This window comes from Tupaia chinensis, unplaced genomic scaffold, assembly GCF_000334495.1.
Source record: "Tupaia chinensis unplaced genomic scaffold, TupChi_1.0 Scaffold000048_1, whole genome shotgun sequence".
NCBI lineage: Eukaryota > Metazoa > Chordata > Mammalia > Scandentia > Tupaiidae > Tupaia > Tupaia belangeri.
The window spans coordinates 792,997-811,172 of NW_006159506.1; the positions used below are offsets into that span (position 1 = coordinate 792,997).

The 18,176-nt window shown below is 45.0% G+C and overlaps 1 protein-coding gene and 1 long non-coding RNA gene across 2 annotated transcripts in view; both read left to right on the forward strand.

Moving 5' to 3' along the window:
* RANBP9 (RAN binding protein 9) overlaps nt 1-18,176 on the forward strand; it is a 75,642-nt gene that overhangs the window by 27,990 nt on the left and 29,476 nt on the right. Inside the window, exons 2-4 of the mRNA XM_027774802.1 lie at nt 4,266-4,318; nt 5,485-5,652; nt 11,442-11,464. Coding sequence (XP_027630603.1) covers nt 4,270-4,318; nt 5,485-5,652; nt 11,442-11,464 — 240 coding nt within the window. The 5' untranslated portion in view covers nt 4,266-4,269. The remainder of the gene's footprint in view (nt 1-4,265; nt 4,319-5,484; nt 5,653-11,441; nt 11,465-18,176) is intronic.
* Nucleotides 13,292-16,559, forward strand: LOC114009180 (uncharacterized). The gene is made up of 2 exons (XR_003550637.1): nt 13,292-13,552; nt 15,392-16,559. It is a non-coding gene; the product is annotated as an uncharacterized LOC114009180 (long non-coding RNA).

An 18,176-nucleotide genomic window follows, 5' to 3' on the forward strand; every position in this document is an offset into this window, starting at 1 on the left:
GAGAGAGAGAGAGGAGAATGGAGGAGAAGGGATTGCATTGTGGCTATCCCCCCTGGGGGGTGATTTCTCACTTACTGTCTCTCTGTATCTCTCAGTCTTTCTAGCAAGTGCACACACCCTGTAGCAAAAACCTCTCAAAAAAAAAAAAAAAGATTTTTGCTATAGGGTGAGCGCATTTGCTGGAGAGACAGAAAGCAAGAAATCACCTTCCCCAGGGTGGGGTGGGGGGATGACCATGCTGTAATCCTGGGGTTTGGGGCACACACACATGTACACATGCCTGCGGTGAGAGAAGCCTTATATTTTTAACTTTTATACTTAGGACTGATATATCTTCGCTTGATTTTTGCGTGTCGTGTGAGTTAAATTAAGGTTCTCCTTCTGTATGGGTATCATTCTTGTTTATGGTCGTGACTCTATTCCGTTTTCTTGGCACTGTTGTTAAATACGGAATGATCACAGTCATTGGACACTTCCCACCCGCCTCTCTGGTCGCCTTCATTTACTGGCGTTGACCTGTTTGTTGAGCCTTATGGTAATAACCAGACTCTTCCCGTCTTGAAGTCAGATCGCATAAGTCCTTTGAGTTTGCTCTTTTTCAAGCTTTCTGTGGGTGTTTTAGATTCTTTTCACCTTTCCATAAACATTTGGAATCAGTTTGTCGGATTAAAAAACACCTGGGGCGATGAGGACCGGGATTGTGCTCATTCTAAGATTAGTTGGAAGAGAATCGAAGCCTCTGGGAGTCTTTAAATCTATGCCTATTAACATACCTTGCCACTTACTCACATGTTCCCCCATCCCCCAATTCCCGTCACAGGGTGTGTGCACCTGTCAGAGGAACAGAGGAAGAATGAGGGAGAATTACCCCTTCCAGTGAGGCTTGGTCCCATCACAGTCTTTTTTCTTCCGTTTCTGAATCCCGTTAGGATTTGGGGCACACACGGGCACCTGGCATGTTTCCAAGGTGCTGAGGCTGAGATTCAGACCACTTGGTTGACCACGTGGGATCCCACTCCTTTAGCCACCAGGCCTCAGGTGGTCCCATGTGCATACTCTTTAATTTTCCTCAGCAATGCTTGATAATTCTCAGTAGAGAAATCTTGTTTTTTTTTTGTTGTTGTTCAGTTCTTAATTTCCGGTGCGGTTGGAGATACAACTGGTCTTTAAATTTTGTCTTCCTAATACTTGCTGCCAGCATAGCCAAACACGTAGATTTCTGTATACTACCCCGTGTCCTGCCACCCTGTTAATCGCTGATTAATTCCAAGTAGTTTTTAGGTCCCTTACGGTTTTCTTTATGAGCAGTCGTGTCACCTCGAGATGGAGGCAGATTTATTTATTTTTTCATCTTTGACCCTTCATTTCTCTGTATTGCACTGTGTCGGCATGACTTCATTGTTATCTTCCTCAGTACGTAGTGTGATTTTCCACTCAACAACCTATTTTTCATGTCTGGACAATTATCAGCTGAATTATCACAGCAAATGCTGGTTCTCTGTTATTCCCTTTTTTTTTGGAGAGGTTTTTGCTATAGGGCGCGTGCGCTCGCCAGAGAGAGACAGAAAGTGAGAAATCACTCCCCACGGGGGATGGTCACACCGCAATCCCTTCTCCATTCTCCTCTCGGGATCTTGGGCACGCACGCACATGCGCCTGGTGTGAGTTTAAGCCACCGGGTCCGGGACTCAAACGGCAGTCGACTACGTGGGAGTCCAGCGACATAGCCATTACGCTACCAGAAAGACAGAGAGAGACAGAGAGACAGAAACTGAGAAATCACCCCCCAGGGGGGATGGTCACGCCGCAATCTCTTTTCCTCCCTTCTTCTCTCGGGATCTTGGGCACGCACGCACACACGCCCAGCGTGAGTTTAAGCCACCGGGTCTGGGTCTCAAACGGCAGTCGACTACGTGGGAGTCCAGCGACATAGCCATTACACTAACTGCTAGTCCCCGTTCTGTTACCCTTTGTTTTTTTGGTAATACTTACATTTTATGTTGTATTTGCAGCAGAGGGGCTAAAGCTGAGTGAGCCTTCTTGACCAGGCATCTTAACTGTTCTTTCTTAGTATGTTTTTACTCTGTCTCACTCACCCATGCGTTCCTATCAGTGGTACTGCTCTTGTGAGTACAGTTAATGGTGAGTTTCATTATATGGTAGAGGAAACGAAATCATATTTCTTTTGTTAAAACTATCTTGTCTTTTTTGGCCAGAAATCCTGTGTTTTTACATAGTAACTTTAAAAGCATTTTGTCTGGTTTAAAATACTTTCCTGGCATCTGATTCGAAATGCATTGACGTATGTAGTATTGGGCTGTCGCAAAATCCATGAAGCATTTTCCTGTGCAAAAATGTGTCTTGACTTTTCTGACGACTCATATTTTGAACTTTTATGCTTTCGGCTTACCCAGATGCCTAACTGCATTTACACCTTCTACACGGTTCTGAGTCTCCCCGGAGAGCTTTATTTCAGCGTCTGGTGTCCGTAGTTACTGTACTGGTATATTTACACACTACACTGATTTTTTTTCTCTAGCTGGCTAATACTAGAAGGGAATTAAAAAACATTTTTTTACGTGTAGTTACTTTCCTGAAATACCTAATTAATTCTAAAGCTTTTGGTAGATTCTGTGTTTTACTGAGTATGTGATCACGCTAATTATAAACAAGGGCAATCTTATATCTCCTAATGTTGACACTGGTTATGTGATTTTCTTATTTTATTAAGGTGACTAAACCTTCTAAAACAATGATGAATAATCGAAGGCGTCTCCATGTTCTGATTTTAATGGAAATAGCTTTATGCTGGACTGTGGTGCGTCTTTTGTAATGTATTAGGTTTGGGAAGAGTACATTACATTTAAAGTAATGTCCTTTTAACTTTTCTGTAGTTTTAAATCATGAATGGTGACTGAACTTTATCAAATGCCATTTTAAATCTTGATAGAGCCATGATCAATTCGCCTTTTATCAAATGGATTCAGTTTGGTCCTTGATTTATTTTCCGCATCCATATTTATACATGTATTACTTCGTGCTTTTGCCTTTTTTGATCCATATCATGTTTTATTATTTTTAGATAGATAGTTGCTATAGGGTATGTGCGCTCACCAGAGAGAGAAAAACAGAGAGATAGAAAGCGAGAAATCATCCCCCAGGGGAGATGGCCACACTGCAGTCCTTTCTCCTCCATTCTCCTTTTGGGATTTTGGAAATGCACACACATGTCCCCAATGTGAGTTTTGAATCTCTGGGTCTAGGACTCGAACCATAGTCGACCATGTGGGAGTCTAGACTCTTAATCACTATGGCAGCTGTTGGCCCCCATCAGATTTTAATCTTGATGTTTGATAGGCCTTTAAAAATGGTGTACCTTGGGGGAACCAGCAGTTAGCGTAATGGCTGTGTCGCTGGACTCCCACGTAGTCGACCGCGATTCGTGTCCCAGACCCGGTGGCTTAAAACTCACACCGGGCGTGTGTGCGTGCGTGCCCAAGATCCCGAGAGGAGAATGGAGGAGAAGGGATTGCGGCGTGACCATCCCCCCTGGGGGGTGATTTCTTGCTTTCTGTCTCTATGTCTCTCGCTGTCTGTCTGGTGAGCGCACGCGGCCTATAGTGAAAACCTTAAAAATCACCTTTCCTCAGGTATTTCTTTCATGTGAATTATTTTGTTCTAATTTCATAAGTCAATAATTGAGTTCCATGTTTAAGTAGTCTTTGTCAACTTGTGCCATTTCAGGGAACTGTCATGTAGGTACTCTCAAGCATACATTTTATGTGTAATTTAAAGACATTTCTGATACTTTAGCGTGAGGATATTTTTAGTGTTGAATCCATGTCTCTCTTTTGGGGTGGAGGGAATGGTCTAAATTTTCCCCGTGTCCTTTCGGAAACACATTGTTTTATATATCTAACATTTCTTTTTTTCTCCCATAAGCCCCCTCCCCCGTACTTTTTCTCAGAAGTTGTCATCTTAAATAATGAGCAGTCGATAGTTGGCAAGGCCTTCGTAGGTGGTTAGTTGAGTACCTAGGTATCGCACATACTTGGAGTACTTACAGGTGGTTCCTGGGGACGTTTGCCGTGACTCTGGGTTTACTGTGTTTAATATTTCCCTTTGCTGCTGTGTAATGAATTGCAACAGCATTTTTGTAGCTGCTTCAGGAGTTCCGCTTGGTCCTTAGCTTCTGAGAGTGTTTGGTAATTTACACGTTTATGGCCATAATGACCTGATTTTCTTTCTTTTTTTCCCCCCAATAGTTACATGGGAATTGGCCTTTCCGCTCAAGGTGTGAACATGAATAGACTTCCAGGTACACTAAAAATTGCATCATAGTATTGTAATTTTGGCTAGCCTTCTCTGGTTAAACTTGTCAAATAATGAACTGAAATAGTTAAGTACCGATTTTCTGTATTTTTGTCACTGCATTATGAGTTATAATAAGTGGTAGCGAAGTTGGTTTTAATAAGTTAAATTTCTTGCTACTTAGTAAAAGATACATAGCACATATATATATATATATTTATTTATTTATATATTTATATATACACACACATACCTTGTTTATTCTTCTTTTGTTTGTTTTGTTTTGCTTTATTTTTTTAAAACATTTATTTATTCATTATCTTTTAAAAAAATTTTTAGAGGTTTTTGCCTTAGGGCATGTGCACTCTCTGGAGAGAGAGAGACAGACAGACAGAGACAGTGAGAGGGAAAGTGAGAAATCACCCCCCAGAGGTTATAGCCACACTGTAATCCCTTCTCCACTCTCCTCCTGGGGTCTTGGTTACACACGCACATGTGCCCTGTGTGGGTTTCAAGCCACTGGTTCTAGGACTCAGACCATGGTTGCTCATGTGCGTGTCCAGCAATGTGACTGCTATGCCGTCTGCTGACCCTTGCTTTGCTTTTTGACATTTTTGTATACAGTCACATCAGCTCCTTGTTTTATTTATTTATTTATTTATGTTTTTGGCGTGAGGTTGTGTGCACTTGCCAGAGAGGAGAGAGACAGAGAGATACAGAGAGAAGGAAAGTGAGAAATCACCGCCCAGTCAGGGCAGCCATGCTACAACTCCTTCTCCTCTTGGGAGGCTCGGGCGCACAAGAGCACACGCCTGGCTTTGCTTCTAGGCCCCCAGGTCTGAGACTCGAAATCTGGTTGGCCATGTGAGAGTTCAGCTCTTGAACCACCAGGGCGCCCTGGCTTGTTGTCGTTGCTAAGTGCACGTATTCTAGGTTTCAGACTTGTTTTTGTGTTCTTTGTAGCAACTTTATTTTCCTTAATGTTGTAAACAGTATTTAAGATAGGAAAATGGATGGCGTGTGGTTGGTGAGGTTTTAAATGTCCATTTGGAAATGTTATTTTTGCACTATCTGTTGTACTGTGCTGGCTTCTCTTACGGTAATCGCAGTGAATAAATCTGGTCTAGTGGAACCTTCCTTTTCATTGTAAATGTACTGGCCTTTTCTCTTTAGGTTGGGATAAACATTCATATGGTTACCACGGGGATGACGGACATTCGTTTTGTTCTTCTGGAACCGGACAGCCGTATGGACCGACTTTCACGACGGGTGATGTCATTGGCTGTTGCGTTAACCTTATCAACAACACCTGCTTTTACACCAAAAACGGACATAGTTTAGGTACTGGGACAACGTATTTATTGCATGCGATATAACCACATGCTGCGATTGTTCTCCTTCTGGTATGGTGCTCACACTGATTATGCGACTCACCTTTACAAGTAGACCCTCTAGAAATGGTTTCTCTCTTCGCTCCAGAGAGAAGTGGAAGAAATGGTGACAATTTCTAGTCTCCGAAGGTTACTTTATATCTTATGTATAAGAATAAGTGTAGACATAATCCCCATCCTCAGGGGATTAGTCCAGTAAGAGAAACGCCAAGAATTTTTGTTTGTTTGTTTTAATGGAGGAATTGAATATTTTATTATGTCTTACTTTGCTGCAAAGCCGTTGCTTCAGCTGTATAAAATAGCACCAGCAAATGCAGTATTTGGCAAATCTAAAACAGTGCTGTTCTTTAACACTACACAACTGACAAAAACTTTTTCTCCACTCCCACTTATTTCCATTGGAGAGAAAAGGAATCCTCCGACCCACATCCAGGGATGGTCGTATACAGTGTTCTAAAAGGCTTAGGCTAACAGTGTTACCACTAATTATGTGATTTCTATAACTAGTTTTTAATCCCTGCAGTATGCTTCAGTTCTCTAGGTAACGGGTACTCAGAAAAAAGCCCCTCCCCCTGTCAGAGGTGGGTACAGAGCAGTAACGAGGGAGGGGCACTCAGTGTCACTGCTGAGGGAAGAGCATTGGCGTCCTCAGGGGCCAGCCTGCCAGCGCGGTGCCAGCCGGGGGCCCCTGCAGCCAGCCCCGCAGAAGGGGCAGACACACAGGGGCAGACAGTAACAGGATTTATAAGAGCTAAGAGCGGACAGCTAGCTACTGATAATAAATAGAGGAAGGAAAACTTGAGGGAGCCTATACATTGTAGCACCAGAAGAAAATTAGGAACTTGAGTTGAATATGCATGCATTGTGTTTGGTTGTTATGTTCTCTTAGATTAAAAAAAAATTTTTGTAGAAAGCATGAAGGATAGCAAAACTAATGCTTAACAACAACAACAAAAAGGTTCACTGATGGAAAAGTTTTCACCTCCCAGCAGATTATTTCTCATGGGTAAAGTGAGTGGAAGCAGAAACTAACCCGAAGAGGCAGACACTCCACGTTGCTCAATAGTATTCAGAAAGGACCGCAGAGAGCATGCGTAGACAAGTAGTGGATGATATTTAATGTAACACGAAAGCTGCTCTGTCATCTCATAGTAGAACTTTCTGAATTTCCTGCCACACTGGCAATAGCTATTCCTTGTAGTGTCTCAGTATATTTTGTTTCTAAAGTTCTTTTTTATACTTCTGATTATTAATTCTCTTTACGAAGTTCCTCTGTGTCGTCTAACTTAAACACTGTTGCAGAGCCACGAAGGATCTGTGTGTTCTCACGAGGGCGGTTGTGTTCAGAGCCTGGTGCACATTATGTGTGTATTTGTGGTTTGAGTTTGGTGGCCCCCTGGCTTCCGCAGGGGTTCAGCCCCTTTGGTATAAGTGGTGTGGCCATTCTGACCTGGGCTTGTCGGAGTAGCTCATTGATCGAGTCCTAATGGGTCTGGCTGCTTTAGATAGTTAAGATCTTAAACCAGGAGAACTCTGCTTTGGGGCATAACCTTTGGCTCAAAAATACAAAAGGACACTTTGAAAAAACAACAACAAAATTTTTTTTTAAAACTAAATTTTTTAACTTTCTAGAGAAGAACTTTTATTTTAAGAGCTTGGAAGATTGCAGGTGATATGATTTTTATTTTCCTATTAGAGTTTCACAAATATCCCAGTCGAATTTTTTCTCTTGTCTAGGAAAAGTAGCTTTAAGATGTAAGATGCTTCTTGACAAAAGGATAACTAGTTTTGGAATCATATTTTAATTTTTTAAGTAAATTTGAAACATTGGGCACTCTTAACTGAAATGTCAATAGAGAGGCAGTGTAACAGAGTTAGTCTTGCCTGGGGTTGACTCCACCTGATTTTTTTTTTTTTTTGAAGGTTTTTGCCGTAGGATGCGTGCGCTCACCAGAGAAAGAGAGAACGCGAGAAATCACCCCTCAGTGGAGATGGCCATGGCACAATCCTTCCTCACTGGGCATATATGCACACGTGCCTGATGTTCCAAGCCTCTGGGCTCAGGACTCAAACCATGGTCATCCACATGAGAGTCCAGCGACTTAACCACCCCGCCACCTGCTGGCTCCTCCATCTGATTTTATTGGAGTTAACTAACATCTCCGTGCCTCAGTTTTACCAGTTTCTAAAACAGGATCACTTTATTTATTATTTTAGAAATTTCACATCACCCGAGGGCATGTGTGTGTGTGCTTGTGGTGGGAGAAGGGGGGAGAGGGGAACCCCCCAATGGGGGTGATCATTCGGCAATCTTTTCTTCTCCAGCCCATCAGGACCGGGGCACACAGACTCACACCTGACCTGTGGACTGGGCCCACGCTTGGCTGGGTGGGGTCCGGTTCCCTTAGCCTCTGGTCTGTGGAGTCTAGCTAATCCCTTGACCATCCACCACAGTCAGTGGCTAGGGGAAGCTGAAATGAGGCCTGCAGAGTTCATAGACCATGGCTGGCACGGCGGGCATGCTCCTTAAAGGTTGCTCAGTGCCGTTGTTTACTGGGTGGTGGCTGGGTGCAGGGGTGTGGTGGTGAAATGCTAGTGAGCAGGAGTGACCACTACCACAGGGATCGGCAGGCCATGGCCGAGTCAGCCTCCTGCTCGCTTTCGAACGTGAGTCCCACTGGGACCTGCCACACCCATTTGCGTACTGCTGTCTGGTGTGTTCCTGCCACAGCTGCAGATCTGGGTGTTGGTGACAAGAGTGGATGGCCTGGAAGCAGACAGTATGGACCAGCCAGCCCTTTTCAGGAAAAGTCAGCTGGTCTCTGGTCTGTTCTAGCATTGAGAAACTAATACCATGGGACCAGCGGATGGCATAATGGTTCTGTTGCTGGCCACCCACGTAGTGGACCATGGTTTGAGTCCTGGACCTGGATGCTTAAAACTCATGCCAGGTGTGTGTGTGTGTGTGTGTGTGTGTGTGTGTGCGTATGCGCGCCAAATCTCTCGAGGGGGGCCCAAAATCCCAAGAGGAGGATGGAGGAGAAGGGATTGTGGCATGGCCATCGCCCCCTGGGGTATGTGTGTGTGTGTGTGTGTGTGTGTGTGTGAGAGAGAGAGATTTCTCGCTGTCTCTGTGTCTGTCTCTCTGGCGAGCACAGGTGCCCTATAGCAAAAATCTCTCTCAAAAAAAGAAAGAAAGAAAAAAAACAATACTATTTAGCTGTGATCTCTTGTCCTTGCCACAGTGGATAATTTCCACCCCAAAGCTGATACATTTTTAGTTTCTGTCTCATGTAAAGTTTTCATAAAATTCGCTTGCATACCATATGAAGAGAAACGGGAAGATTTGTGTTGAGAAAATAAGGGAGAGACATTCCAGTGTGTAAGTTCACTTCATCTGAAAAAGGTTGACCTTGTGTTACTGAATACCGTTCATCAGTTGAAGATCACTTTTCAGAACACGAGGCGATTACAAACAGGGGAAATGGTTTTCTGCGTGAAGTTGAATTGTACGCCAGCCGGTTAAAGTGACCTCTTTGTAGTGTGTAGGTTGTGCTGGCTCTACATGGCAGCGTTAAAGACAGTTCATCCATCGAACCAGTTTAGATTCATCGTTGGTGTTTGTGGTAAGGGGCTCAGGCCAGCCTGTGGCACGGTGGCTAAGGCGACCTGACGCCATGTGTCCAGCTGTGCGGTTCTGGTCTCTGACCTGGAGACCCGAAAAGCACGCAGGCCAGCCAGTGGCATGGATCCCACATGGCCAACTGTATGTTCCAAGCCCCAAACCCGGAGCTCAAAAGACATGCCATCCCTCCCCTAGGGATGCTTTCTCACCTTCCCCACCCTGCCCCTGCTTCTGTCTCCCACTTGTGAGTGTGTGTGCCCTTTAAGAAAAACAAACCAAAACAACCACAACAACTAAACCATGCCAGGCTCCTTTGCATGCATTTCTAAAAATCCCAAACAGAGAAATGACAGGAAAGGGATTGCAGTGTGACCTTGCCACGTGGGAGGCACTTTCTCAAACCCCGCCCCTCTGTCTCTAATGGAGTACCCCTGCTCTCTGGCCACGTTAGAAAAAAGGTTTAATTAATTACTAATAAGCATTTTTGCTAGAATAATATATAGACAGTCTTCATTATAAATAGACCTCTTTGAGACAAATAATTGATGCAGCTCTTTTATGAAATGTGTTAAAATATGCATAGGCATTTTATTACAATATTTTCTTTTAACACATGTACGTAAATACACTTTCCAAATTGCCAGAGGGCTCGTGTGCTCATGAAGCGGGGGTGGGGGGCAGGGAGAGAGCACCCCCGAGCGGGGAGCGGTGACATAACACTCCCTTCTCCCTTCCTTCGTCCTGTTGGGATCTGGGACGTGCACTCGTGCCTAGCGTTCTTAGGCTGCAAGGGTGGGGTGTGAATGGTTGGCCATGTGGAATCTGGCTCCCTTAACCACTATGCCCCTACATTTGTTTTTGTTTTTGTTTTGTTTTTTTAAATAATTATTTTACTTAACTTTATTTATTTATTTTAATTTGACCAGAGAGAGAGAGACAGAGAGAGAAAATGAGAGAGAGAGAGAGAGAAAGCAAGCCACCAGATCCCGGACTTGAACCGCGATCGGCCATGTAGGAGTCCAGCACCCTTAGCCACCAGGCCACCTGCCGGCCCTCCTACATTTGTTTTTTAATGTTTATATTCAATTCGTCTTTTAAGTTCATTTTTTAAATAGAAAGTTAAGTTTTCTGTCGACCCTGCAACACTCATGGAGGCGTGGATTGTCAGGCGGAAAGAGACTTAAAAATAATTTAGCAGAAATGCCCTCATTATTTGTAGGGGTCAGGATCGTAGAGGGAGCGGGGCTGTTTTGTTTTTTTGAGTTTCGTTTTATGGGTGTTCAGATGGGAAGACTCGAGATTAGCTTATTTATCGATTCCACCCCTCTCTTACTGGTCTAGAACTTAATCTTTTTCAAACCTATCAGTGAGGTCCTACAGAAGTATTTGGTGTACTGATTACCTTATTTTCAGTTCCTCGATGGGAAGGAAGATTACGAAGACGGGACTTGTCTTTGGGATGCCAGTAGACTTATTTCATTGCTGCTGCCATTGTGCAGGTTATATTTGGAAAAAAGCTATGTTGAAATTCCTGAAAATTCTAGAGACATTCTCAACTGTATAAATGTTTATCCTTTGAAGGAGGAATTGATTGTTTTTTCCAGAGTAGTCAAAAGTTATATAAGAATGTAGTTTAGTAAAAAAAAAAAAAACTTCAGAAGATCTTGTCTTTCTAGCCTAAATTATTGAAAAGCTAAATCTAGATGAAAAGGATGAAGGGGTGGGGCTTGAAACTCAGCTTGAGGGTGTTAAAAAAGAAATCCACTGTGACTATTTTGTAAGCGGTTTTCTTACGTGGTTCCTAACAGCTCTGAAGCGATGTCTGCACCCATTCCAGAAACCCCACAGACAGCCGCAGCATCCCAGAAGTAAATGCTTACCAGACGAGGCTGATCCTCCTGAAGGAGGCCGGCCTTCCCGAGTCAGCAGACGGGGATTTCTTTCGGCATTATTAAGAGCAAATCAGTGATGTTGTTTTGTGTTAAAGCTTTAAAATTCTTTCTTTTCTTCCTTTGCCTTTTCTCCTCTTTTTAGTTAGACGTTCAGCTTATCACTGAAATCTGCTTTTGAAAAACAGCCTCTAATGACGCTTTTTTTTTTTTTTTTTTAAATAGGTATTGCTTTCACCGATCTGCCGGTAAGACATACTTTTCTTCAAAGCAGTTTTGTACTTTTAACTAAAGGAATGGTTAAGAACTGGGTACTAGGTGCTGGGAGCACTCACGGCGCAGCCTTGCAGATGTCGTGGGTCGCACGTGCACGCCACGCCGCACGCCGAGCTCTCGCTGTAGACCTTTCCGTGTGAAGCTCCACCTCGCCCAGTGCTGTCACAGACGACAGCCAATCAGAGTGGATGACTTAGAGTGTGCTTCTGACCTCACCATGCCTCCATTTGCGCTGGATGCCTTCTGTAGTCTTGGGCTTTTTAGCAGAGGGCCGTGTAACCACTCTAGTCACTTATTGACCCGCCGTGGGGCACGGTCTGTCCTTGGATGGCGTCTTTCAACAAAACAGGTGGTAAATTCTCTCGGAATTTAGTGTATTCAGGCTGGGGTAGTTAGAGAATAAATACTGCATGAGGAATAAGTAAACTACGATGTATTAAAGGGTTCTGAGTGCTCTGGGAAGGAAGGGAAGAAAGAACCTGGGAGTGCCGGAGGCAGGGCGTGGGGCCGTTGAGGGGTTTGCCTTTGCTCAGGGGGAGGTGAGACCCCGGAGGCCCTGGGGATTGGCTGAGGTATGGAGAACAAGAGTGTAGAGGCAGAGGGGAGTCAGAACAGGTGCTCAGGTGCGAGCACAGCTGGCCTGGCTGGAAGGGCATGACGGATGGGAGAGAGAAAGTCCCCCTGGGATTGATGAACGTGATCGGGGCTAGAGATGAAGATCGAGGAATCGAGGTGCTATGTAGTCACGAGGCTGGTTGGACAACAAGGGAGCGTGTGTAGGCACGGAAGAGCAGTGAGGAAGGCAGAGTGTGCCTCGGGTGGGTGAGTCAGAAATCATGGTGGGGAGGAGGTTCCACGCCATTTAGACCTTGCAGGCCACTTAAACCGAGGGAGCGAGGAAGACCCCGCGGAGTCTTAGTTGCGATGAGACGTCAGTTTCCACAGGATCACTCTGACCGCCAGGTTAAACAATAGACCACGTGGGGAGCAAGGATAAAAATAAGGCGGTCGGTAGAGATTCGGGAGATGGGTGGCGGTGACTATCAGCAATGGAGGTTTGGTTCTAGGTGTCTTAATTGACCACATCTAAGACACTACGAATGTCGATACATGTCATTATGGCATGGGGTGGGGGGACTAAGTGACTGTGAAATAATGCTTTCTTACAACTGAGAATTTCATTTTAATATTTATTTTATTTCATATATCATTTTAATCATTTTTAAAAATTTGCTACAGGGCACACTCACTCATCCGAAAGAGAGAGAAAGAGACAGAGGAAGTACGTTAGCTGCCAGGTCCGGGACTTGGGCTGCAGTTGACTTTATGGGAGTCCCGTGCCTAAACCACCACACCATGTGCTGGCCCCACCGCATAAGGGATCATTGCTGTACCCTCACAGAACGATCCCTAAGTGCTATTCAGAGAGATTTTTAATCCCGATCTCTTGTTGCATAGCTAACGAGGATTAGATAAAAAAAAATAATAATACACGTCTAAACTTCGTGTTCAGAGTGCAGCTTTTAAGCCGCTTTTTTCAAGAGTTGATGTCTCTTTTTTTCACCTGTTACTATCGTCTCTGATGTCAGGAAGATTTTTTTTAAGAGTTCTTCATTGTGAAGGACAGGCTGCTGTTCATATTGTTTCATGTTGAGAACATTTTGATCTTTTTTTTGCTGTAGGGTGCGTGCACTCACCAGAGAGACAGAGACAGAAGGCGAGAAATCACTGTTCAGAGGGGATGGCCACACTGCAGTCCTTTCTCCTCCACTCTCCTCTTGGGATTTTGGGCACACACGCACACACACCTGGCATGAGTTTTAAGCCACCGGGTCTGAGACTCGAACCACAGTCGACTATGTAGTCCAGTTATGTAGCCATTACACCACCTGCTGGTCCCATTGATGGTCATTTTCTTCATGTGACCAGAGGGTGATATTGACCAAAGATCTTTGAATTGCCGCCCAGAGTCTGATACTGCTTTTTCAATTGGTCTTTCATGTTTTATTGACTAAAGCGTCTTAGAGGTTGCATCACTCAGCTGTTTTGCCAGGAAAGACGTAAGTTCTGGGGGTTTTCCTTACATTGTTTCTTTAACCTGAGCCAGGGCAGGGCAGCTATTTGACCTCAGTACCTTTTAGGTGCCATTGACTCTAAAATGCAGTTCAATTTCAGATGTTTTGTGAGATGATGAAAGATGCAGGGCAGAGACTAGACCTCAATCCTGTAGAGTACTGATGTTCTTCATAAAATTGAGGGAGGGAAAACAAACCAGAAGAAATCAGAATCACAATAGAAAACGACTTTGCTAAGCCACGGAAAGTTTGGAATCTGCAGAGCAAAGTTGCAAACCGAATCACTTTATTTAATCAGCTGTGATGGAACAAGTGTTTATCTTTTTGAAAAAATACATAGTGTTAAGATTTTATCCTACGTTTTATACCAAAGTACGTTCTAGTTAGATCAGAGAGTTCAATCTGAAAAAAAATTAAAAAAAACCAACAACAAAACAACTAAATAATAAAACTACATAAGTATGATTCCTTAAAAATCCAACTGAGTACCAGGAGAATTGGCTGATAGACTGGATGTGAAAGTGTGAGGGAGTGACTTCAAGAATATTTTGGCCCAAGGAATGGACAGGTTGGAGATGTCGCTTGGTGCCACAGAGAAGGCTGTCCCCGTGAGTAGAACACGTTTTGAGCAGGAAGATGGAGAATTCAGTTCTAGATAAGTTCAGAGTTAAGTATGCAGTCAGTTATGGAAGCGTGGGATTCAAGAAAGTGATCTTGTCTAGAGAAGAATATTTGGAAGTCACTCTCAACGTGGGTGTCACCTAAAGGCCCGAGACTCATTCAGAGCTGCAAGGCAGTGCGCCTGGTCACAGAGAAGTGGCCTGCGGACTGGGTTCTGGGGTGCGTTGGTCAGGGTTCCCAGAGAGAACCAGCAGGATACATGTCTGTCTAGAGGAAGAGCCTCAGTACAGGAGGTAGCTCCCAGGAAGTCCCACGCTAGGCTGTCTGGAACCTGGAGAAAGCCAAGGGACCAAAGCAGGGAAGCCCAGGCAGTTGCAGTCCCAGGCTCGGAGGGGTCCTTGGGAGACTGCAGATCCAGGTTCTCTCAGGCAGACCGTGGAGTCTGGCTGGCTGGAGGGGCTAGGGCCAGTCCTGCCGGGGCGGAGTGGGGTTCAGAGATGGAGCCAGGTCCATGTGCAAGAGCAGAATACAACGAGCTCTGGCAGGAAGTTTGAGAGAGAGGGGAGGAAGCACACCCACTTCCTGTCGGCCTCTCCGGTGCTCCCAGCAGATTGGGTGGTGCCTACCTGCCCCTTCTATGAAGGAGGCTCTTCCTCGCCTGGCCCATCACTCTCCCATTCGGTCTCACAGATAGGCTTGTAGGAAGGGATCTCGGTGTGCTTTCTCACTGCCCCACCCTCTGTTTCTCTCTGGCGAGCACTATGCATCCTGTGGCAAATCTGCAAAGAAAAAAGAAATGTCAAGCCAGTCTCTCAGAACTAGGAAGTAGCATCATTTTAAGTGAGAATAGCTAGTCTTGGGTCGTCAGCAAAGCCACGACACATTTTTGCATAGGAAAACAGAAAAATAACGTCATGACTTAGCCGACAACCCACTGTAACAATAGGAGAACACACCTAATCTGAAACCGAGTTAGTTCATGGTTAAAACCACTTCTCATGCTGGCGATGGGAACTGAGGAAGAAAGACAGATGGGAGTCTTCAGAGCTGTGTAGGTGCCCCGTGCTCCCTGGTGGGGCAGTACCGCTCTAGGTAAACTGGTTTCTCTGCAAACATGCCCTCTCCCGGAATTTAGTGGTGCAGCTGCCAGCAAGAAGTCAGGTGATTCCTTTAAGGAGAAGACTAACTTTTTCCTTCTTTAAGGAGAAAAAGTGAAATTTAGCATGTGTATGTCCCAGAAGATCTTTCAGTCGTAAAAATGGAACATTCTTAGAGACACTGTTAAAACCTACAGCGGTCACAACAGCTACCCTCCTGCTGTTGAATGAAAGCTGTAGATGAGGGGAACTTTGGCGACTCAAAAGTGGGGCATAGAGATTCAGAAGGCACGGCGAAGGGTCAACCTGTCTGCCGCCACCGGGGACTTCCCCGAGGATCACTACTCTACTACCGAGCAGGAACAAAAGCTGCCAAGCACAAGTTTATGGGACAACCCCAGAGGAAGCAGCAGCTGACAGACGGGTAACTGGTTTCGGGAAGGGAGGAGAGGATGTCGGAGGCGCCTGCCGCAGCAGACCAGTCACGTCCATCTGCAGAGAAAACGTTAACGTTGTGGATGCCCTCATCGAAGAGGCCTGACCACGCACTGGCAGCAGCCAGCACCACGGGCCTCCCGGGTGGCCCAGTGCACGACTTCGACCGACCAACTCCAGTCAAGGGAATGTTCTGCTCACAGGTGTCAAGACTGTTGCACCCATAGCTGCTACAGACGAGAGCAGACCTGTCCATGGAAATAAAACAGGCGGGCGAAGGGCCCAGTGCCTTTCGGGAGAATTGTCCCAGGAGTGGGTGCGTGGCCTTGCCAGCACGGTCCCGAAGGCAGAGCCACGAGGGAGAAGCGGTCCAGCCGGAGGCAGAGCACTCTGGTCAAGAGCAGAGGTCATGGCTGAGGTGCTTTGCTTGAGGGCTTCTGGAAGGCCAAAGAATGGTGCCATGTGGTTATTATGAGAGTGTTTTGAGAAAGTTAGCCAGACTTGAGCAGACAAACACTCAGAAAAATGCCACCAGAGAGTCTGTCTCTACCTCAAGGGTGCCCCTGCTCCTTCCTCTCATCAGACAGGGGCACTTTGTGAGAGTCTCGGGGAGGGAGCATTAGGGGTCCACCTTACTGTCCTGGATCTGCTCCTTCTGACCTTCTTAAAGTCTTTAAAGGGCATTTTTCTTCACTAAATAATATAGAAAAGACTCCATTGACGTTGTGAACTCCCCCGGGTGCTCTGTTCTTTACGGACGAACTAAGTGGCTGATGGGAATCGCACAGATGTCTTGAACTTGACGGAGATACTGTTGAGAAATAAAGTTTATATTTGTATTTTTGTCTCTTGATTCCATTTTCCACAGATTCCTGAAGTCCCTCATATCTAGCTCTGTCTTTCCCAAGTTAGTAAAAGGAGATTTTTATTTTTCCTATTCTTTACTTCTTATTCTTACTTTCACATTCTTTTCATAAACTTGTGTTCTTCCTAATTCTACACTGGCAGGAATGGCTTTCTTTGTAATTTGGAAATATTTTCCTGGGAAGCCTTATTTCATATCACTTTATAACCCTAGATCCATGCTACCACAGATCTGGGTGAACCTTGAAGGATGCTGAGCGTAGGAGTCAGTCACCAAACGCCACACGCTGTGTCACTGCGTTTCTTCAGGGTGTCCAGAGTGGGCACGTCCGTGGGTAGAGTCAGTCGATAGTGACTGCCGGGGCTCAAGTGGCCGTGGAAGGAGGAATGGCTGCTATGAGTGTAGGGATGCCTTTTGGCGTGAGAGAAATGTAAAATTCGATGATCGCTGTACAGAATATACTGTAAAACATTGACCTGTACGGTTGAAAAGGCTGTGGTCTTTTAAAATCTAATCTAGCAAGTGAAGTCCTGTGTACGTCCTTAATCCCTGTCCCCCAAGTTCTCCACTATAGGTTGAGTTAATGGTATAAGAATTACAGGTACACGTCTAAGGCACCGAGACTGACATACTGTCTCAGGGATTTTAATGTCCTTTTGATTCACAAGTAGTGTTTAGTTTAAATAAAAAGGAATTTAAAAAGAAAGGGCAGGCAGGTGTTGTGGAGGTTAAGGCAAGGCCTCCCACATGGCCAACTTTGAGGTTCGAATTCTGGACTCAGTGGCTGGAAAATCACTCTAGGCACATATGCGTGCGTGCCCCAGATCCTAAGAGAATGGAGAAGGTTTACGGCATGGCCTTCCCCGGGGTGGGGCTAGGGGGTGATTTCTCGTTTACCCCCCTCTCTGTTTCTGGTGAGTGCTCATGCCCTGTGCAAAAACTAAAAACAAAAAAAACTTAAAAAGAGGAAGTCGTCGTAGTCGCAGTCATGTTCAGTGTTATGGGTTTAAATGAGAAGAGGAATCTAAATATATATACAGAAATATACAAGAGTTCTTTATAATCCCAGCCTCTTTAGCTATGCTAGCTCCCTGAACTTGAGCATGAATCCTCTAGCCCTCTTTCTGAACAGTAGAGACCAGAACGCTCCTGTAATCTTTGCATGAAAGCAGGGGGTCCTGGTACAGTCACTCCGTAACCCCCTTGGCCACTTAGTCATTTCATATATATGTGTGTGTGTGTGTGTGTGTGTGTGTGTGTGTATAGACATCTGTCTGCATCTGTGAGCACATTTCTGTTTGTTTCCGTGGACAGTAGATGGGAGGGTTCATGGTCTCAGTCCTCATCGCAGTAGTCATTCTGTCATTGAAGCTTTAACCTGACATGTGGGGGAAAATACTCAATTTGCAATCTAAACACTGAGGTTAAGTATCGCCACGTGGTCTTTTTATATTTGTTCTGCAAATTACCTCTAGCTATTGCCCTTTTTTAAAGAATTTGAACTACTGGGACCAGCAGTTAGCGTAATGACTATGTCGCTGGACTCCCACATAGTCGACCGCTGTTCGAGTCCTGGACCCGGTGGCTTAAA